Source organism: Brassica napus, chromosome C4 (assembly GCF_020379485.1).
Source record: "Brassica napus cultivar Da-Ae chromosome C4, Da-Ae, whole genome shotgun sequence".
Classification (NCBI taxonomy): Eukaryota; Viridiplantae; Streptophyta; class Magnoliopsida; order Brassicales; family Brassicaceae; genus Brassica; species Brassica napus.
Genome location: NC_063447.1, coordinates 2100803 through 2119716, shown reverse-complemented (window position 1 = coordinate 2119716; position 18914 = coordinate 2100803). Strand labels below are relative to the sequence as shown.

At 35.2% G+C, this 18914-nt stretch overlaps 4 protein-coding genes and 1 pseudogene across 4 annotated transcripts; 1 reads left to right on the top strand and 4 right to left on the bottom strand.

Annotated features, from left to right (window-relative positions):
• Window positions 1-273: 273 nt before the first annotated feature.
• Window positions 274-1368, bottom strand: LOC106391801 (late embryogenesis abundant protein M17-like). Its single transcript, XM_013832509.3, has 2 exons — window positions 1202-1368; window positions 274-1095 (listed from the first exon to the last, which is right to left on the bottom strand). The coding sequence occupies exons 1-2, from the start codon at window positions 1293-1295 to the stop codon at window positions 479-481; spliced, it is 711 nt and encodes a 236-aa protein (XP_013687963.2). The 5' UTR covers window positions 1296-1368; the 3' UTR covers window positions 274-478.
• Window positions 1369-2523: 1155 nt separating this feature from the next.
• Window positions 2524-3500, bottom strand: LOC111205856 (late embryogenesis abundant protein M17-like). The gene is made up of 2 exons (XM_022702173.2): window positions 3320-3500; window positions 2524-3213 (listed from the first exon to the last, which is right to left on the bottom strand). Exons 1-2 carry the CDS (start codon window positions 3408-3410, stop codon window positions 2738-2740), a joined length of 567 nt encoding a protein of 188 aa, XP_022557894.1. The 5' UTR covers window positions 3411-3500; the 3' UTR covers window positions 2524-2737.
• Window positions 3501-10619: 7119 nt separating this feature from the next.
• Window positions 10620-11003, bottom strand: LOC111205214. Its single transcript, XM_022700717.1, has one exon. The coding sequence runs from the start codon at window positions 11001-11003 to the stop codon at window positions 10620-10622; it is 384 nt and encodes a 127-aa protein (XP_022556438.1).
• Window positions 11004-13794: 2791 nt separating this feature from the next.
• On the top strand, window positions 13795-15232 carry LOC106395325 (annotated as a pseudogene).
• A 1269-nt stretch (window positions 15233-16501) lies between these two features.
• Window positions 16502-17761, bottom strand: LOC125585417 (glutamine--tRNA ligase, cytoplasmic-like). The gene is made up of 2 exons (XM_048754437.1): window positions 16914-17761; window positions 16502-16660 (listed from the first exon to the last, which is right to left on the bottom strand). The coding sequence occupies exons 1-2, from the start codon at window positions 17034-17036 to the stop codon at window positions 16550-16552; spliced, it is 234 nt and encodes a 77-aa protein (XP_048610394.1). The 5' UTR covers window positions 17037-17761; the 3' UTR covers window positions 16502-16549.
• Window positions 17762-18914: the final 1153 nt, after the last annotated feature.

The window sequence follows — 18914 nt, the reverse complement described above, 5'->3', positions numbered from 1 at the left end:
TAATTTTATTTGATGTTACTTTTATAAAATTAAAATAAATTTATCAAAGTTGAATTTTTAATAAATATGCATCAACTTTAAACATCATTAAAATGAAACAGAATAAATAAAGATATTCTAACCAACGCTTTAGTTTTATTTTATATGTCAAGTCGTCTTTCATAATGCATGTTTAGGATCACAAATCTACGTGATACCATAAAACCTATGTGGTTTTCATTGACCTAGGCACATGCTTTTTCATTATTATAATTTAAATATTGCAATCCAAGATTTAGTATTTAAACAGTAGTTATTATTACAATCTTCACGAGGAAAACACTACATAACAAAATACATATTATATGAACCTACGACATTTTTTTATTGAGCTATAGACTTTATAGCAACACTTTTTCCTTATTTTGACATACGTACGAAACAGTAATATAAACCATGCATCCATGCATACAAACATAGAGTTTGTTTTACACACCATTCATGGCTTAGCTTCTTCCTTTTTCTGCCCTTCAGACTCCGCTTGAGCACCTCGGCAACAGTAGCTGCACCGTCCATAACGCCAGGATCCGCAACATCCGTATCTACAGCCACCACGACCCCCCTGCTGAGGTTCAACAACGTTGGCATCAACAGCTTCGGTTTCCACGGTCTCGGTTTGTGGACTGCGACAACAGTAGCTGCACCTTCCATAACGCCAGGATCCGCAACATCCGTATCTACAGCCACCACGACCCCCCTGTTGAGGTTCTACAACGTTGGCATCAACAGCTTCGGTTTCCACGGTCTCGGCTTGTGGACTGCGACAACAGTAGCTGCACCGTCCATAACGCCAGGATCCGCAACATCCATATCTACAGCCACCACGACCCCCCTGCTGAGGTTCAACAACGTTGGCCTCAACAGCTTCAGTTTCCACGGTCTCCTCGGCTTGTGGACTACGACAACAGTAGTTGCACCGTCCAAAAAACCAGCCACCGCAACATCCGTACCTACAACCACCACGCCATCCTTGCTGGGGCTCTGCAACAACATCTTTGGCCACGGCCTCCGCAGCCTGGGCATCGGTCGCTTCACTTGGCTTCACTTCATCCTTAGCTGCACGTATGATTTATATTTTATTTACGTCAGGCTATGTTTAAAACATTCGATCACCAGTTATGTGAAATTAAAAAAGGGAAATGATAAATATAGAGTTGTATACCATGTGTAGAAGCATCCTTGGATGAGTCGGCAAAAACAGCGAAAGAGAGGGAAAAAAGCAAAGCCAAGATAACCAGAGACTTGAGCCTTCCCATGCTTTGATTTCCTTACTTGAGCTTGTTCGGTTTGTTGTGAGGATAGCTGTTTTTGGTAGTGAAGAATGTATGACCACAACACATCTATTTATAGTTCGGCGGCAAAACATGGCGACAAGAGACAGGTCAATTATGTCGAGTGAGTGAGGGAAGATAACGACATATTTAATGGGGAAAACGATTTTTACACTTCATAGAAAATGTAAGAATAAATATAGCAATGAGCACATTCGTCTGGTTGATTCCCTTATTAATACATGGTATCGGCAGATGTAGTCACTGTATTATAAATTCATTTATGATAATATTAGAGATGTAATTTGAAAGAGAAAATATTAATTAGACATGTGAAAAAAAAAATTAGACATGTGATTTTGAAAAGAAAAACATTAGAGGCATGTCCCAGTCCCTTACAAAAGAGCTGAGTAAAAATTATCCGACAAGAACCGAATTAGCAATACTTGACAAAACTACGTATATATCAAACACCCGCTCTTGCTTCTGGCCAAAAAACCCATGGCAGTAGTTGAATGTTGAAACTCCTCTATGTCGTTCCATGTGTAAATGACATGCTCTGTACATGACCCCTGGTGTTTACACGTCAAAATAATTGTCACAAAGACTAACTCTTAGACTTAGACAGCCCACCATTGGAAAGGATAACGTCCATCTATACACTCCAAAAATAATCACAAAATCTTAAATCAAACACCTTCTCTTTTGATAAAATTATTACCTAAAACTAATTGGTGATAAGTGGATTGGTCCATCTAATTTTATATATTGTTTAAGATCATTTTTAACTACTGATTTGAGAGAGTTTGTGTCTAATACGCCTCTTCGAGATGATGGTTCTTTGGTGTCTATCGATGGACCATCTTTGGACCAGATCGATGTGGATCGGGTTGGACTGCATGGATCGGGTTGGACTGCGTGGATCGGACTTTGATATCATGTTAAAATAGATGGGTTTTCAATATAAAACCAATTGATAATAAGTGTATTAGTTCATCTATCTTTATATATTGCTTGAGATCTCTTCCAACTAATTATGTATGATATTTTGTATCTAATAAAAATTATTATAATTTACTATGAATAAATGAATATTTCTCTTTTCGCAAAATTATAAGTCTACGTGATGCCATATTATACAACGCTGTGTGGTTTTATTGACCTAGCTATACATGCTTTTTCACGATTACAATTTAAATGTTGCAATCAACGATTTAATATTTAAACAGTAGTTATTATTACAATCTTCACGAGGAAAACACTCCATAACAAAATACATATTATATGATCCTGTGACTTTTTTTATTGAGCTATAGACCTTCTCATAGCATCATTTTTCTCTTATTTTGACATATGTACGAAACAGTAATATATACCATGCGTCCATGCATACAAAGTACAAACATAGAGTTTGTGTTACACACCATTCATGGCTTAGCTTCTTCCTTTTTCTCCGCTTCTTCAGTAGCCATCTTCTTGGAACAACAAGCACTGCACTGCCCATAAGCGTAGCTTCCGCAGCAACCGTACCTACATCTGCTACGTTGTTGGGGCTCAACAACTTCAGCCTCCGCTTGAGCACGTGGGCAACAGTAGCTGCACCGTCCATAATGGCAGATTCCGCAACATCTGTATCTACAGCCACAACGGCCCCCTTGCTGAGGTTCAACAAAGTTGGCATCAATAGCTTCGGTTTCCACGGCCTCCTCGGATTGTGGTCTGGGACAACAGTAGCTGCACCGTCCATAACGGCAGATTCCGCAACATCCGTTTATACAGCCACAACGGACCCGCTGCTGAGGTTCAACAACAACATCGTTGGCCTCGGTTTCGGCCTCCGCAGCCTGGGGTTGATGTTGCCCTATGGCATCGGTCGCTTCACTTGGCTTCACTTCATCTTTAGCTGCACGTGTGATGTTCATGTTATTTGCGTCAGGCTATGTATAAAACATTCGATCATCAGTAATGTGAAACTATACAAGGGAAATGATAAATATAGAGTTGTATACGTGTAGAAGCATCGTTGGATGTGTCGGCAAAAACAGCGAGAGAGAGGGAAAAAAGCAAAGCCAAGATAACCAGAGACTTGAGGCTTCCCATGCTTTGATTTCGTTACTTGAGCTTGTTCGGTTTGTTGTGAGGATAGATGTTTTTGGTAGTGAAGAGTGTATGACCACAGCACATCTATTAATAGTTGGGCTGCAAAACATTGCGACAAGAGACCGGTCAATTATGTCGAGTGAGTGAGGGGAGATAACGACATATTTAATGGGGGGAAACGATTTTTACGCTTTATAGAAAATGTGAAAATAAATATATCAATGAGCACACTCGTTCTGATTGAAAATCCCTTCGATTAATATTTGGGCATCGGCAGGCGTAATCATCGTATTATAACTTATAAGTTCATCACCGATATTATTAGAACTGTGATTTTGAAAGGAAAAACATTAGAAATGTGATTTTGAAAAAAAAATATTGTGTGCACAAAAAAATAAAAAATAAAATTGGAGATATATGTCCCAGTCGATTACAAAAGAGCTGTAAAAACTATCGGACAAATCAAATTAGGTGTACTTGATAAAACTGCATATATATATATCAAATACCCGCTCTTGCTTCCTGTCAAAAACCCATGGCAGTAGTTGAATGTTGAAACTCATCTATGTCGTTCCATGTGTAAATTACATGCTCTGGACATACCCATGGTGTGTACACGTCAAAATAATAGTCACGAAGTCTAACTCATCTTAGACTTCAAAGCCCACCATTCGAACGGATAATGCCCATCTATTCATTCCAAAAGCAATCACAAAATCTTAAATCAAACCCTTAATTTCTTTTGGTAAAGATCAGTATAATTTGCAATGAATAAATAAATATTTTTCTTTTCAAAAAATCACTAAAATTATCAAGTGTTAAAAAAAAAATCAAGTGTTGATAGTCTAGTGATAATATAAAGGGTTAATTTTTTTGTGGCTCGAATTCAAATTACTTTTAGTATATTTTTTTATCTTTTAGTTAAAATATTTTTTAAAAACTGACTTTAGGTCTGGGAGACAAACATAAGGATAAAACCCATAACTTTCACTGTTATAAAATTTTAAAGCCTTCGTCTAAAATAAGAAATGAACCAGTGTTTTTAAAACCGGACCGACCCGATAGTTGGACCGGGTTCGACCATGAACCAGTTATATAGTCAGGTTGGTCTAGTAATTGGTTCGACCATGAACCGGCCACGTAGCTGGATTATATTTTAAAATTATTAAACCAATAAAAACCACTAAAACTATCAAAAATCTATAAACCATCCATATAAACAAAAAACTAATTTATATTTATAATATTTTTTGTTCAAAATTGATTTATATTTTAACTATGCATCATATTTACTAATATTACTCTTATATTTACATACTAAAAAAATATTAAATCATATTATTGAACCAGGTTTGGCCCGGTCGAACCATATTGAACTGTGACCCAAAATATTTCTGGTTCAGCTTCCGGTCCGGTTTTAAAAACACTGAAATGAACTGATTGGGCCTTCCACCCCAATAGTTTATATAGCTTCTAATGCGCAAAACGAAAAATATAACAAAACACACCATTATTAAAAAGAGATAAACATACAAAAAGCAACACTAATTATCAAAATATCAATAGAACTTGCTTTAAAAACCATACTAATTAGGGGGAACACACAACGTCTGAAGAATGTCGATAGAGTAAAAAATCTTCTTCAATTTCTTCAGGATTTTACTTCGATTCATGTTTTGTCCCGTCACCGTTAGAACGTCTAGGTCTAAATTAAAATCCGCATACTCATATCCTATAAAACAAAGAATAAAACATTATTACACATTGTTCAAAATTGAAAACCTAACTAAAAGTAACATCTTTATCTCTCTCTCTCTATATATATATATATAACACATGGTTTAACTTGGTTCAGTTAAGCCAGCAGTTTATTCTAAGTGTCTCAATGGTGTAAGGCCGTTTATTGGGATGTTGGTGTACCGGTACGATGAGACAGACTTCGAAGTGCTTTCCTCCTGGTTTCTTCGTTAAAACCCCGATACTTAAAAACAATTTTCGACGACTACAAACAATGAAATAAAACGAAAGCTTTAGTTATCTCATAAGAAAAAACACTTCATTGGATTTGTATAGTAATTGCATTTATATTTTGCTCGATAGGTTTGCTAAAAAAAAGAAACGAACCATCTTTTAAGAGAGCTAAAAAGTTGCACGGTGAAGACTGAAGAGAAGGTGATCAAAGAGAAAAGAATATGATTACACAAGTTTATATATAACTACGCGCTTGCTCATCGACCTCCGTAAAAATGGAAAATTGAGTTCTTTGTAAAGAACAAAAAGTTTCTTTTTATATGGAAATTTGGAAGATATCTGGTGATCAAGAAGAAGAATGGAAATTGGATCTAGAATAATGGAAATTTGGAGATTAAAGTAAGGCAACAAGTATTATTTTCGAAGAACATTGTTATTTTTATTTTTCTATATATATATATATATATATATAATATCTATATAGATAATCTAAAAAGAGAAATTCTTGGGTTCACCCCCTAGGGTGAACCTCTAGATTCATCAACCAATAGTGTTTGAGTATTTGATATTTGATATCTTTTAAAAAAGGAAACAAAATTGAATTTCCAAATAAGATTATATTTTTAAAATAAAACAATAAAAATACATAAAATAGTTACAAAAAATAAATAAATAAATATTGATAAACTTTTAGCAAAATACTAAATCCTATACCCTAAATCCTAAACTCCAAACCCTAAATTAAAAACCTTAAATCTTGGATAAACCGTAAACTATTAGAAAATTTTAAACCCTAAATCATACATTAAAAACTAAATCTTAATAACACTAAACCCTAAACCCTAATCACTAAACCCTAAACCCTTGGATAAACCCTGAACCCTTGGATAAATCATAAACTCTAAATCAAAAATATTTAAAATTAAACCCTAGAATTTATGATTTATCCAAGGGTTCAGAGTTTACCCAAGGGTTTAGGGTTTACCCAAGGGTTTAGGGTTTAGTGATTAAGATTTAGGGTTTAGTGTTAGTAAAATTTAGTTTTTAATGTATGATTTAGGGTTTAAGATTTTCCAACGGTTTAGAGTTTATCCAAAGTTTAAGGTTTAACGTTTAGGGTTTAGGATTTAGGATTTAGGGTATAGAGTTTAGTATTTTGCTGAAGATTTAACAATATTAATTTATTTATTTTTTGTAACTATTTTTATGTATTTTTATTATTTTATTTTAAAAATATAATCTAATTTGGATATTCAATTTTATTTCCTTTTTTAAAAGATATCAAATATCAAATACTCAACCACTATTGGTTGGTGAACCTAGGGGGTGAACCCAAGAATTTCTCATCTAAAAATAGAAAAGTTACACTAAAAGTGTAGTTAACAAAAAATTTGGAGGTATGTACACTAAAAAGTATATTTTACAAAATCTTTTGACCGCTTGTAAATTATTAGGAGTGGATCTGAAGAAACATTTCATGCATGTAATAACCGTATGAACGATAAATGGGGCGCTGCTAGAGACGCAGGCTGTAACAAGTGGCTCTAGGAAAGTGAATTTACTTGGTTTAAAGAGGTAAAACCAATCTCTCAGGCTTGCTCAAATCTCTTAAGAGTTTAAAAGCAATAGTAACCTACGTAATGACATTTTCTTGCAAACTTGAACTTCGACAATGTAATGCATGAACAAAACACCAAACGTCTCTCCATGAGCTTGTTCTGCTCCCTTATGACACTTTGGCTCATATGAAAATATGACCCTTTTAGCTGCTCTTCTTTCTGTCTCTCCATGAGCTTGTTCCTGGAGTTATTTGTTTTCTCAAGCTGATTGATACCCTGTTTTTTGTTTCTTTTTTGCCAGGGTATCTCTTGTATAGGTTAACTGCTTTCTGTAGACAAACCTTATGTTTCGGTTCATCCTGCATATGCTAGAGATACATAGTGATGCGTGCTGCACTCACTGGATATCCTGAAATTTATTTATTTTTCACTCTTTTTCCTATAACTTAAAATAATTAAAACAAATATTTTGGGCCCATCGTTATTATTTATTAATAAACCATTAGGTTCTTTTGATTTGATGGACCTAAATGGAGCGACTAAATCTCAAATATCGGCCGTTATCTGTTCAGAACTAGAATCAAGGCATTTTTAGCCTAACCGAGATGATTGGAGTTGACCTTTATACTAATATTCTTATGCTACATGAGTTTAAAAGTATATATATAAAAACGTTAGCCACTACACTACCAAAAGTTTAGCTAATAAGTTTTAAATAGGGAATCTACACTTGCTAAATTTAATAAAGGGAAATGCTTAAAGCATGATTAACGCCGGTCTCTTAGCCGGAGATCTTAACTCATGATTTGACAATTTTTTTTTTACACTTTTCGGTTAAGAGACGGCTCTTAGACCATGATTAACCTCAATCTCTTAACCGGAGTTTTTAGCTTCGGATAAGAGACGGTTCTTAGCTTTTCTTAGTTTTTTAACTAAGAAAAGCTAAGAACCGTCTCTTAGATAAGAAATATAAGAGCATGTTTAATGGAGAATTCTTAGGGTGGGGTTCTTAGCGGAATATAAGAACCCGTCTCTAAACTTTTAACTAAAAAAGCTAAGAACCGGTTCTTAAATATCTTATTTAGGAACCGGTTCTTAGCTTTTTTAGCTAAAAGTTATATTCCGCTAAGAACCTCACCCTAAGAACTTCCCATTAAACATGCTCTAAGAGCCGTCTCTTAACCGAAAAATGTAAAAAAAATAAAATAAAAAAAATATCAAATCATGAGTTAAGAACTCCGGCTAAGAGACCGGGGTTAATCATGCCCTTAGAGCACCATTATTCCTAGCACCCCTAATGGGGTGCTTAATCATTTTTTTAGTATAAAATATGTGTTAAGCATTTTATTAAGAAACTTCTAATTTTTTTACCTCCAATGCATGTTTCTTATTTTGGGGTGCTTAAAAAAATTTATTTAACATTGTTTTATAAAAGATAAAATTTATTTACTATATAAAACATATTTAATGATAACATTTAAAACATAGATTTTTTTAAAAAAAACATAAAAACGAAGATTAGTACAATAATCAAGAATAATTTGAAAGAAAAATCTGAGCTCAATTGTTGTCTTCATCACGTCCAAATTTACTTCATACATGTTCAACCAAATAAGCTTTCAGTTGTTCATGCATTTGTCAATCACGAATTCTAGTTCGAACACCCATCATATTGGCGATATTTTTTGGGATATCTGTAGAATACGTGAGATCGACATGTGAACTTCCGTTGTCTTCTCCTTGTTGGAATTCGGAAACATCAAATTGAGTGTATCCATCTCGTTCGTCTTCTACTATCATATTGTGGAGTATAATACATGCTCTCATAATCTTACCAATTTTGACTTTTTCCCAAAAAAAGTGCTGGATTTTTAACGATGGCAAAGCGAGCTTGCAAGACTCCAAAAGCACGCTCGACATCTTTTCGGAAAGCTTCTTGACGTTGAGCAAATAGCACTGCTTTCGGCCCTTGTGGTAGTGAAATAGATTGGATAAAAGTTGCCCATTTCGGGTAAATACCGTCTGTGAGATAGTAAGCCAAATGATACTCTTTTCCATTGACAGAGTAAGTCACTTGCGGAGCTTGACCTTTTATTATGACGTCAAAAACAGGTGAGTGAGGAGGAACATTGATATCATTTAAGGTATCTGGAGGTCCGAAAAATGCATGCCATATCCAGAGATCATATGAAGCAACCGCCTCTAAAACGATTGTTGGTTTGCCCGAACCACGAGAATATTGCCATTTCCAAGCGGTGGGACAATTCTTCCACTCTCAATGCATACAATCGATGCTTCCTATCATCCTGGAAAATCCACGATACTCTCCAATATCAAGTAGACGTTGAAGATCAGCCGGTGTTGGTCTTCGTAGGTACTCATCGCCGAACAAATAAATTATTTCCTCCACAAAATTCTCCACACATGACCGAGTTGTCGTTTCACCGAGCCGGAGGTATTCGTCGACCGTATCAGCCGCACTGCCATATGCCAAGACACGAATGGCTGATGTACACTTTTGGAGTGCTGAGAGACCAAGTCTTCCAAGACCATCTTTTTTTTTGGCGAAAGAAGTCAACTTCATTGGAGAGTCGATCAACAATGTGCATGAACAATGGCTTGTTCATTCTAAAACGTCGTCGGAAATAATTTTCAGGATACGTGGGCGTTTCACTGAAATAATCATTCCATAAACGTACATTGCCTTCTTCACGATTTCTTTCGATATAAGCTCTTTTTTTCTTTTTTTCCTTTGTTCTTCTTGATCATTATTGATGGTTAATTTCTCAAATGTTTGATCAAAATATTGATTAAACATTTGATCAAATGCTTCATCAAATGTTTCATCAAATGAATCATCTAAAGTTTTTTGAGAAGAAGAAGAAGCCATATTTGGTGATTGAAAAGAAAAGATGAGTAAAGAAATAAACTTTGGTGTTTTGGATATGGGTGAGGTTGAGAGTGTTTCTTTATGGTTGCTTTTTTTTAAATCGGGAGTGAGGTTGCGGTTGAGATTAAAGAGATAACTTGAGATGGAAGAAATGGTGAGCAAAGGAGAGAAGCGATTTAATCAAAGGTTTGGTGACTTTGATGTTTATACGAGAAGGTTTGGTGACTTTGATCAAAGGAGAGAAGGGATTTAATGTTCGATGAAACTATGAGAAGGAGAGAAAATGATTTGGTACAAAGAAAGACTGAAGCTTGAATACTTTATAATGCTAGACATGATTTGGTACAATGACTTGGTACAAGTCTCGTGAAACAATATAATGCAACACATGCATACAAACGAGAGATGCAATCTATGATACAAGATACAAGAGGTCCGTGATACAAGCAGACAATGCACAACAAAACAAGGCTGCTCCAGCCGTTCGTGATAGAAGCAAACAAAACAGACAATGCACAAGAAGACAAAAGACTCAAGGTCCGTGATAGAAGCAAATAAAAGACAACAGAAGCTTGTTGCTCCAATGGCACACGGATGCTCCAACAGAACAAGGATGCTTCATTCGTTCACCTGACAACAAAAACAAGATCAACATTAGAACACGAAACATATATATTAAACAGAAACTTAAGCAACAAGTTACACTCCATGACAATAGAAACTTAAGCAACAAGATGAACAACAACACATAACAAACAAGACATAGAAGACAAACTGAAACCACTTAAACTAATTTGACATTAACTCATGAATGAGTTTCTTCTTCAAAGCTTTTTCATAATCCGCAAGAGGGTCTTTTTTAGCAATGAGACTGTCCAATAACTTCATCTTGGACAGCCTTTCTTTCACCACTAAATCCTGCTTCTTGAGGCTCCACATTGTCTCAAACTGAGCCAGCTCCTTCCCGTCATCCACTGTCTTCTTAGACAGCCTTTCATTGCTGCCTTTCTTCACGGCCTTAACTCCCGGGGGTCGACGTGTTCCTTCATCATCAAGAGCAGAATCTTCTTCGGTTGCTTTGTAGCTTGTGGAGTCTGAACCATCCTCACAACGTCTCTTCTTGGAGCTTCCTTCTTTTTTTTTCAGTAGACAAGGCACACCACTTCTGATCATTACGCAACTCTTTCCAAGCAAGCTCAAGAGAAAACTTTGTTTTATGGTTAGGGAAGAAGATTTCGTGGGCTACTTTGAGAACATCATTCTCATTTTTCCCACTGGTTCTCTCTCTCGATGCAGCCTCATATGCTCCAGCAAACTTGTATACTAGGTCATTGATATTCTGCCACCGATTATTGCAGTGATAAGCCTCTCTCTTGTCACTACCAGCAAGCTTTCGACTAGCAGAGAAGTAATCAGCTATTCTTTTTCAGAAAGCATTAGACCTTTGCTCATTCCCTACTACGGGATCTTTGCTCGTGTTTAACCACGAGCTGATGAGCACCACATCGTCAGAAGGCGTCCAAGTCCTTCTTTCCTTTGGCCCTGCTTGACTGTCTTCACAAAAGTTTGAATCATCGGTGAAGGGAACTTGCGGTGAAGATTGTGACACGCTATTTGATACGTTACCAAAGATAACATTTTGTTGACTGCTAAGCAGTTCAACAAAGTTTGAAGGCTCAGTGAATGAATTAAAATTCATTTCCCAAGTGAATGAGGAGAGAAAAAACATATGAGAATCTGTTGGAAGAAGAAAGAAGGAAGGAGTTTTAAAGATGGAAGAGAGATATTATGTAGAATACAATGGCAGTGTTTTAAAGATGGAAGAGAAAAAACAGATAGAAAGAAAGAATCCATTCAAGAAAGAAATAACAGATAGAAAGAAAGAATGGAGTTGACATATATCTAATTTATATTAATTACCATTGCACAACCGTAATCAAACACAAACCACATACAACCGTAATCAATTCAATTTCAAAAACGAAGCAACTCATTCAACTACCCAACTCAACCACACTCAAACATTTTCTCAATTCAACATCACTTCTATTAAATACGAACATCAATGCCCACTGACCAAAACATTAAAAGATGAAGACATTTACCTGTATTGGTCGAGTAAATGCAATCCTCAGCTTCGACGATTCTTCCTCAGCAACCTTGATCCATGCAACTCAACCGACATACACACAGAAAGAAAACAAAAACGAGTATCAAGGAAACCAATTCATGACCCTAAATAATATAATTTCACTCTTTATCAATTTAGACCATAACCATTGATGACTCTCGGTTCAGTTAAGTTACGGATCAATTGGTGTACATAAAACAGAGACACAAATCACATGATCATAAAACAATCTATTCAACTCAGACAAGAACGACACTCAATATCAAAAACGATCAGTTCATACTATCTCCATTCAATTTCACATGATCATAAACAATCAGTTCATACTATCTCGATTCAATTTCATACCATCTCAACTCAATTATAAACGAGCTACGCATATAACCACAGCTTTTTATCAAACGTTCAATGCATTAGACAGATCGAATCGTGTTGAAGTTTTACCTGTATTGCAGACGAGAATCACAGACCCTTTGTTGTAGTCGTCTTGTTTGACGAACCTTCGTCTCTTGCTCAGTCCATCTGAAGAAACAAAGACAGAGACAAATCATGAGGATGGAACGAACAGAACAAACTAATAAAAGGCACCATAGATAGCTTTACCTTGCTTTTGATTTCGTAGAGGAGAGCTCAGGCCCTGAGAGAGGTGAGTCGTCAAGAGAGAGATGGCTTGTTCCATGATCCTCGAGGAGATCGACACCGCGAGACGCCGAGAGATTCATCGCGGAGTCGTCGAGGAGAGAGACAGAGAGACGAGGAGAGATCATCCTCGATTTCGTCGAGGATAGAGACAGAGAGACGAGGAGAGATCATCCTCGATTTCGTCGAGGAGGCGTCGAGGAGAGCGAGAGAGACGAAGACGCTTTCATCGTCGATTGATCACGGAGGCGTTGAGGAGAGCGAGAGAGACGAAGACGCTTTCATCGTCGATTGATCACGGAGGCGTCGAGGAGAACGAGAGAGACGAGGAGAGATCATCGTCGATTGATCACGGCACCGTCGAGGTGGAGTCGAGGGGAGATCGGTTGAGAGAAGACGATGAGGCGGAGTCGTCGAGAGAGAAACACAAAACTTGTGTTTCGTGAGAGAGAGAGAGAGAGAGAGAGAGAGAGAGAGAGAGAGAGAGAGAGAGAGAGAGAGAGAGAGAGAGAGAGAGAGAGAGAGAGAGAGAGAGAGACGAGGGACGAGGGTCGACGAGTTGTTGACGCGTGTCCAATAAGACGCGCTTCTTCATGTGCCTAATTAAGCACCGCTTCCTCCCTTATTTCATCATTTTCCTTTTTTTTTAAATCTAAAAATCATTAAGCACTCTATAAACCACTTTGGTTAAAGGTGTTCTTATATCTCTTATTTAAAAAACGGTTCTTAGTTTTTCTTAGTTAAAATCTAAGAAAAACTAAGACTCGTCTCTTAGCCGAAGCTAAGAATTCCAGTTAAGAGATTGGAGTTAATCATGCTCTTAGGTACACGCTTACTGGTTAATTACATAGTACATGCTTACCGGTTAATTACATAGATATGCTTGTTACCAGGAGAAAAGCCTAAAAGTATTCCACGTACTTTGCACGTGCCTCTCGACAGTTCCACGTCCACCAAACCCGTGTATCCCTCGTGTGCCCCTCAGGGTTATAAACTTATAGTTATGTAAAACATACATAATACATAATTCAAAAAAAAAAAAAAACATACATAATTCTAATGAAAAATTTATATTCGACCACATTAAGAGAATATTTAGAGTTTTTTTTTATCGTTTGAAGTTTATGTTTTCGCTTTACCACATTTTGATTAGTGTAATGACATAAATAGAGTTACATCACTCCATAGATAACTTAGATTTCATCATATCATAGTATTAAAGAGTTCTACATGCATGTAGTGTGTCAACTGGTGATCCTTGGAACATGCTCCTGCTTGGGGAGAAAATACTTAACCACGTGACAACGCATGTCCACTCGTGGCCCATACATTTCGCCCTATAGTATTATTTTAACTTACATATCATAGATATTATACACTGGATAATTTTTGTTTATTTCTATTTTGTTTGTATCCGTGTGTATATATATATAAATGAATGAGACGTGAATAATCCAACTAACTCACCAGCATATTCCAACCGAAATAGCTTCTAGAGAAAAAGACTAAAAAAATAACAGATCCTTTACACTATCTAAACAAAATGTGTGCACTCGTCCCTCCATTATTTCCCCATTTCGACTGGCCTTGTGGAGACCAGAGCTTCTATTATGTAAACGACGACCTAACCAACACGTTTCTTGATTTCCGTTGCCGGACTTGGAGGTGGCTCATCAGAATGTGTCGTCGGAGAGACATGGAATCTTAGAGGTAAAGAATCAGGTCGTGATGAAGAAGCTTAATCACAACGCGAGTGAGCGTGAGCGTCGCAAAAAGATCAACACTATGTTCTCATCTCTTCGTTCTTGTCTTCCAGCTTCCGATCAATCGGTAACAATCAATTCAAATAAGTTTACTTTTTACTCCAAATAAAAATTAAAACGAAAACTCGTACAGTTGCATTAAAATTTACAAGTTAAACATTCAACATATTTATTTGATCCAAAAAAACATTCAACATATTTGATCCAAAAAAAAAATATTCAACATAAAAGTATAACATCATAATTAAGGTTTATGCTCATTCATTTGCTTTTGCAACTTTAATTTTTTTATATAGAAAACACTGTGATCCGTGTTTTTAAACGCAATGAAAGATCAGATATTTTAAATATTTCTTGCAGAAGAAGTTAAGTGTTTCCGCAACAGTTTCACATGCATTGAACTACATACCAGAGCTGCAAGAGCAAGTCAAGCAGCTCATAAAGAAGAAAGATGACCTCTCTTTCCAAATCTCGGGTCAAAAGGATCTGGTTTACGCTGACCAAAACGGTAATCCAGAGAAAGGGGGCACACGTTATGCATCAACTGTATCTGCGACTAGGCTCGGTGAAACAGAAGTAATGGTCCAAATTTCATCGTTACAGACTGTAAAGTGTTCGTTTGGAAATTTACTGGGTGGAATAGAAGAAGATGGGTTGGTTCTTATGGATGCTTCATCTTCAAGGTCTCAAGGAGAGAGACTCTTTTACACTTATTTCAGATGGATAATTGCAATCTGAATTTCGAAGAGTTAAATGATAGGTTGTTGTATTTGTACGAGAAATGTGGAAACTCGTGTAAATAATACAATAACTATTGATGTGATTTGGTCTTTTCTTTTGTCTCTCCTTAAAACTCAAGTTTAGAATCGAAATAGTATGAATTTGTACCTTCTGCTTAAACAAGTAGGTTGTCCTTTGTATAATAATTTTATTTTTGTAAAAAAAAAGTTTGTTAATTGTTGAGTACAAGAACACGATGTGTTTTGTGCGATCCCTAACTAACTCGAAACCAAAGAATGGGTCTACATAAGAAAATGTAGTTGATATAACTAAGGGAGACCGATTAACCCTAGTCTCTTGATTGGGTTCTTACCTTCGGCTAAGAGATGGTTCTTAACTTTTCTTTGATTTTAACTAAAAAAAGGTAAGAACTGTCTTTTAAATAAGAGATATAAAAGCATCATTATCCCACATACTCATTTAGGGGTTTTTAATCTTTTTTTAATAATTTTTAGTTGGAAAAGTGAGTTTAAGAGACTTAGTTAAGAGACGGGTATATTTGTGTGGTCCATTGCAAGTCTCTTATTTAAGGGTTCTTAAAAAAAAATATTAAACATTATTTTATTAAACTTCAAATTTATTTATTAAATTCTTAAACATAACATTTTGAACATAGATTTAAAAAAAAAAAAAAACGAAGATTAGTATAACCTAAAAGCTTTATTCAGTTTCTTGCTCATCAAGTGAACTTTGTTTGTTACACACAGGTTAACAGAAATGAACAGCAAAGAACACCAAGCAGTTCATACATTTTTCTGGCTATGACGTCCTATTACAGAAATACGACAAAATAAGAAAACTAAGATTTCGTTTCTGGCTAGCAAAGAAGGCAGTGTGCTAAAATGGTTAGCTCACCTTTACAATCTTAGGATCTGCCCATGGCAAACTTTTCCAGACAGTCCAAGCAATTGACCCACTACACAACACAAATACATCAAGTTCAACCAAGAAACATAATAAGTTGGTTATGTGAAAACAATATATAGAGAAATGCACAGAAGGATATGCCTCAGGAAAAAAAAAACAGGTAAAGCGCACAGACTAACCATTAGTTCGGTAGCGCTGCTCAACTATTGTTTTCTTATTCTCTTCAAAAACTTCATCAGCTGCTTTCTCAATATCTTCTGCAGAAACTTCAACCCCTATTCCAAAAAGATAATGAAGATCTCATCTCCAAATTCATATAAAACACAACAACATATAACCTCTAAGCATCATTTAAATAAAGAAAACAGAAACTCTATACATGCTAGCATTGAAAAATAAATATAATCCCGGCTAGTATGACCCAAACGCCTTACCAACACCACATGCCTCCTCAAATTCATTTAACTTGAAGTCCTCAGGAGCGCGTGATTGTCAAAAAACGAAACTGCGGCATCCAATTGTGCTGGAGTTTTAACACATCAATAAGTTTCTTTCCAGCATTGATACAAATTCAAAACGCTAATCAAAACAAATCTCACCGTGTACAACAGATTTCCAGTAGTTCGATCGCATCCATTAGTTACACCAGCCTGTACAAAAGATAAGAGAGCTTTGATAATGGAATTGAGCAAACCAAGTGATCAAATTAAACCAGATGCATACATGCAAAGAATCCAAATCATCAATCAAACCAAGAATTTCGAATCGAGTTCATAAAATTTGGATTCAGTCAACATATGAGAAAGGTAAAACGATACTTATTCATCTTCAATCCAATTTCATCAGAATACATACTGATGGCGAAAGGGGAGAAGAAGGAGGAGGAGAGACTAGAAACGATACCTCGTGGATAACGGCGGTGAGATTAGCGGTGACCTTGGGGTTGTTGATGGTAGTGGTGGCGGTTTTCTCGTCCAGACCGATGCTGAGGAAGAGCTTCACAGATTCATCGTCATTGGGAGCCATGGCGCCGAAACTGATGGGAAAGGAAACTGATTGGGAGCCATGGCGCCGGAGATTGATCCAAGAGGAGAATCAAAAGAGGAAGAAGGAAAAGCCAAGTCTCAACACGTGTACTTAAGAGACGAATTTAAGATGCGTTTCTTGTTTTAGTTGCTTTTTTTTTTTAATCGTAATTTCCTCCGAAAACTCCCCTAACATACATGGATAATGATGTTCTAAAAGGTGTCTCTTAGCTGAAAAAAATGTAAAACAAAAAACAAAAAGCAAAAAAATATCAAATCATAAGTTAAAAATCCCGGCTAAGAGACTGGAGTTAATCATGCACCGGCTAAGAACACCTCTAACATGTAGTTATACTCTTTTTTCGATAATAATTGTAGCTGATATATAATTAAGGGACTAAGACTAGGTTAATGATCAAATTGTGGGCCTTAACATTAAGGGATTAGAGTATGATTAATGGGAGGTTCTTAGGGTGAAGTTATTACAGAATATAAGAACCCGTCTCTTAACTTTTAACTAAAAAAATTAAGAACCGGCTCTTAAATAAAACCGGTTCTTAGTTTTTTTAGTTAAAAGTTAAGAGACAGGTTCTTATATTCCGATAAAAATTTCACCTTAAGAACTCTCCATTAATCATGGTGTAAGATTAGGTTAATGATCAAAGTTTGAGCCGTAACTGGAGGGCCCAGTTTTTTTTTTGAACAACCAACATTTGATAACTTGAAGCAAGGGCCCAATTTTTTTTTTATCAATAATTAAGGTGAGAAGACGAAATTGTTGAGTAAACAAATAAACACAAGGCATCAAGCCATCAAGTAGATTACTTATATCCCATATATATTAATTGAGAAGCATTTGAAAAATTAGAACCTTAATTTTGTATTAATTAAAAAAAACTCCAAATCCTAGGTGGCATTTTAAATGCCTTCTAAATTTCATTTCAAAAAATTCTATAGCATCTAATATAAAGTATAGTTTAATCTAATAGTGTCACATTATTCCATAATTATATAACACTAGAGAATATTATATTAACCTAAAATATATGAAGTGTGTATTCTTTCCTTAAATAAAAGCTACGGAATTACCTAATTTGATTTACATATATACGGAAATTAATGATTATCAATAATAAAGATTTGATAACAATTTTTGCATCCTTCTTCATTTTTGTTTAAATTTATATTATTAAAAAAAACTTAAACAATCACATTTACCATATAATAAAAAAATTAGATTTTTTCTTATATCCTATATTTTGAATTTTTTAAAATGACTTTAAATTACAAAAATGAGGAAACCTTTATATGTTATATATTTTTTTAAACGACTTTAAAATACAAAAATGAGTACACCTTATATGTTATATTTTTCTTATATGTTAGAATTTTCTTATATGTTATATTTTGATTTTTTTAAAACGACTTTAAACTACAAAAATATAAGTTTTCCTTAAGTATACGACTAAAAACATTAAAATGACATGTATCAATTCGATGGTTGATTTGAAAGCTTTCAAAACTATATGGAAGATAAAAGTCAAAATAATTCAACTGTGAAAACAATACTGTTCACTTTTTTCAAGAATGTGTTCGCTGGAAAAAATAAGGTTTTTATGTCATATTTTGTTTAATGTCCACTAGAGAACATTATATTAACCTAAAATATAAGAAGTGTGTATTCTTTCCTTAAATAAAAGCTACAGAATTACCTAATATGATTTACATATATATGACAATTAATGATTATGAATAATAAAGATTTGATAACAATTTGTGCATCCTTCTTCATTTTTGTTTAATTTTATATTATTAAAAAAATAAACAATCACATTAACCATATAATAAAAAATTAGATTTTTTCTTATATGTTATATTT

Coding starts and splice junctions, on each gene's coding strand:
- LOC106391801 (XM_013832509.3), bottom strand. CDS start 1,295: ATGGGAAGGCTCAAGTCTCTGGTTATCTTGGCTTTGCTTTTTTCCCTC. Junction 1,096..1,201: donor CAAGGATGCTTCTACACATG/GTATACAACTCT, acceptor TCATACGTGCAG/CTAAGGATGAAGTGAAGCCA.
- LOC111205856 (XM_022702173.2), bottom strand. CDS start 3,410: ATGGGAAGCCTCAAGTCTCTGGTTATCTTGGCTTTGCTTTTTTCCCTC. Junction 3,214..3,319: donor ATCCAACGATGCTTCTACAC/GTATACAACTCT, acceptor TCACACGTGCAG/CTAAAGATGAAGTGAAGCCA.
- LOC111205214 (XM_022700717.1), bottom strand. CDS start 11,003: ATGATCAGAAGTGGTGTGCCTTGTCTACTGAAAAAAAAAGAAGGAAGC.
- LOC125585417 (XM_048754437.1), bottom strand. CDS start 17,036: ATGGCTCCCAATGACGATGAATCTGTGAAGCTCTTCCTCAGCATCGGT. Junction 16,661..16,913: donor TCACCGCCGTTATCCACGAG/GTATCGTTTCTA, acceptor TCTTTTGTACAG/GCTGGTGTAACTAATGGATG.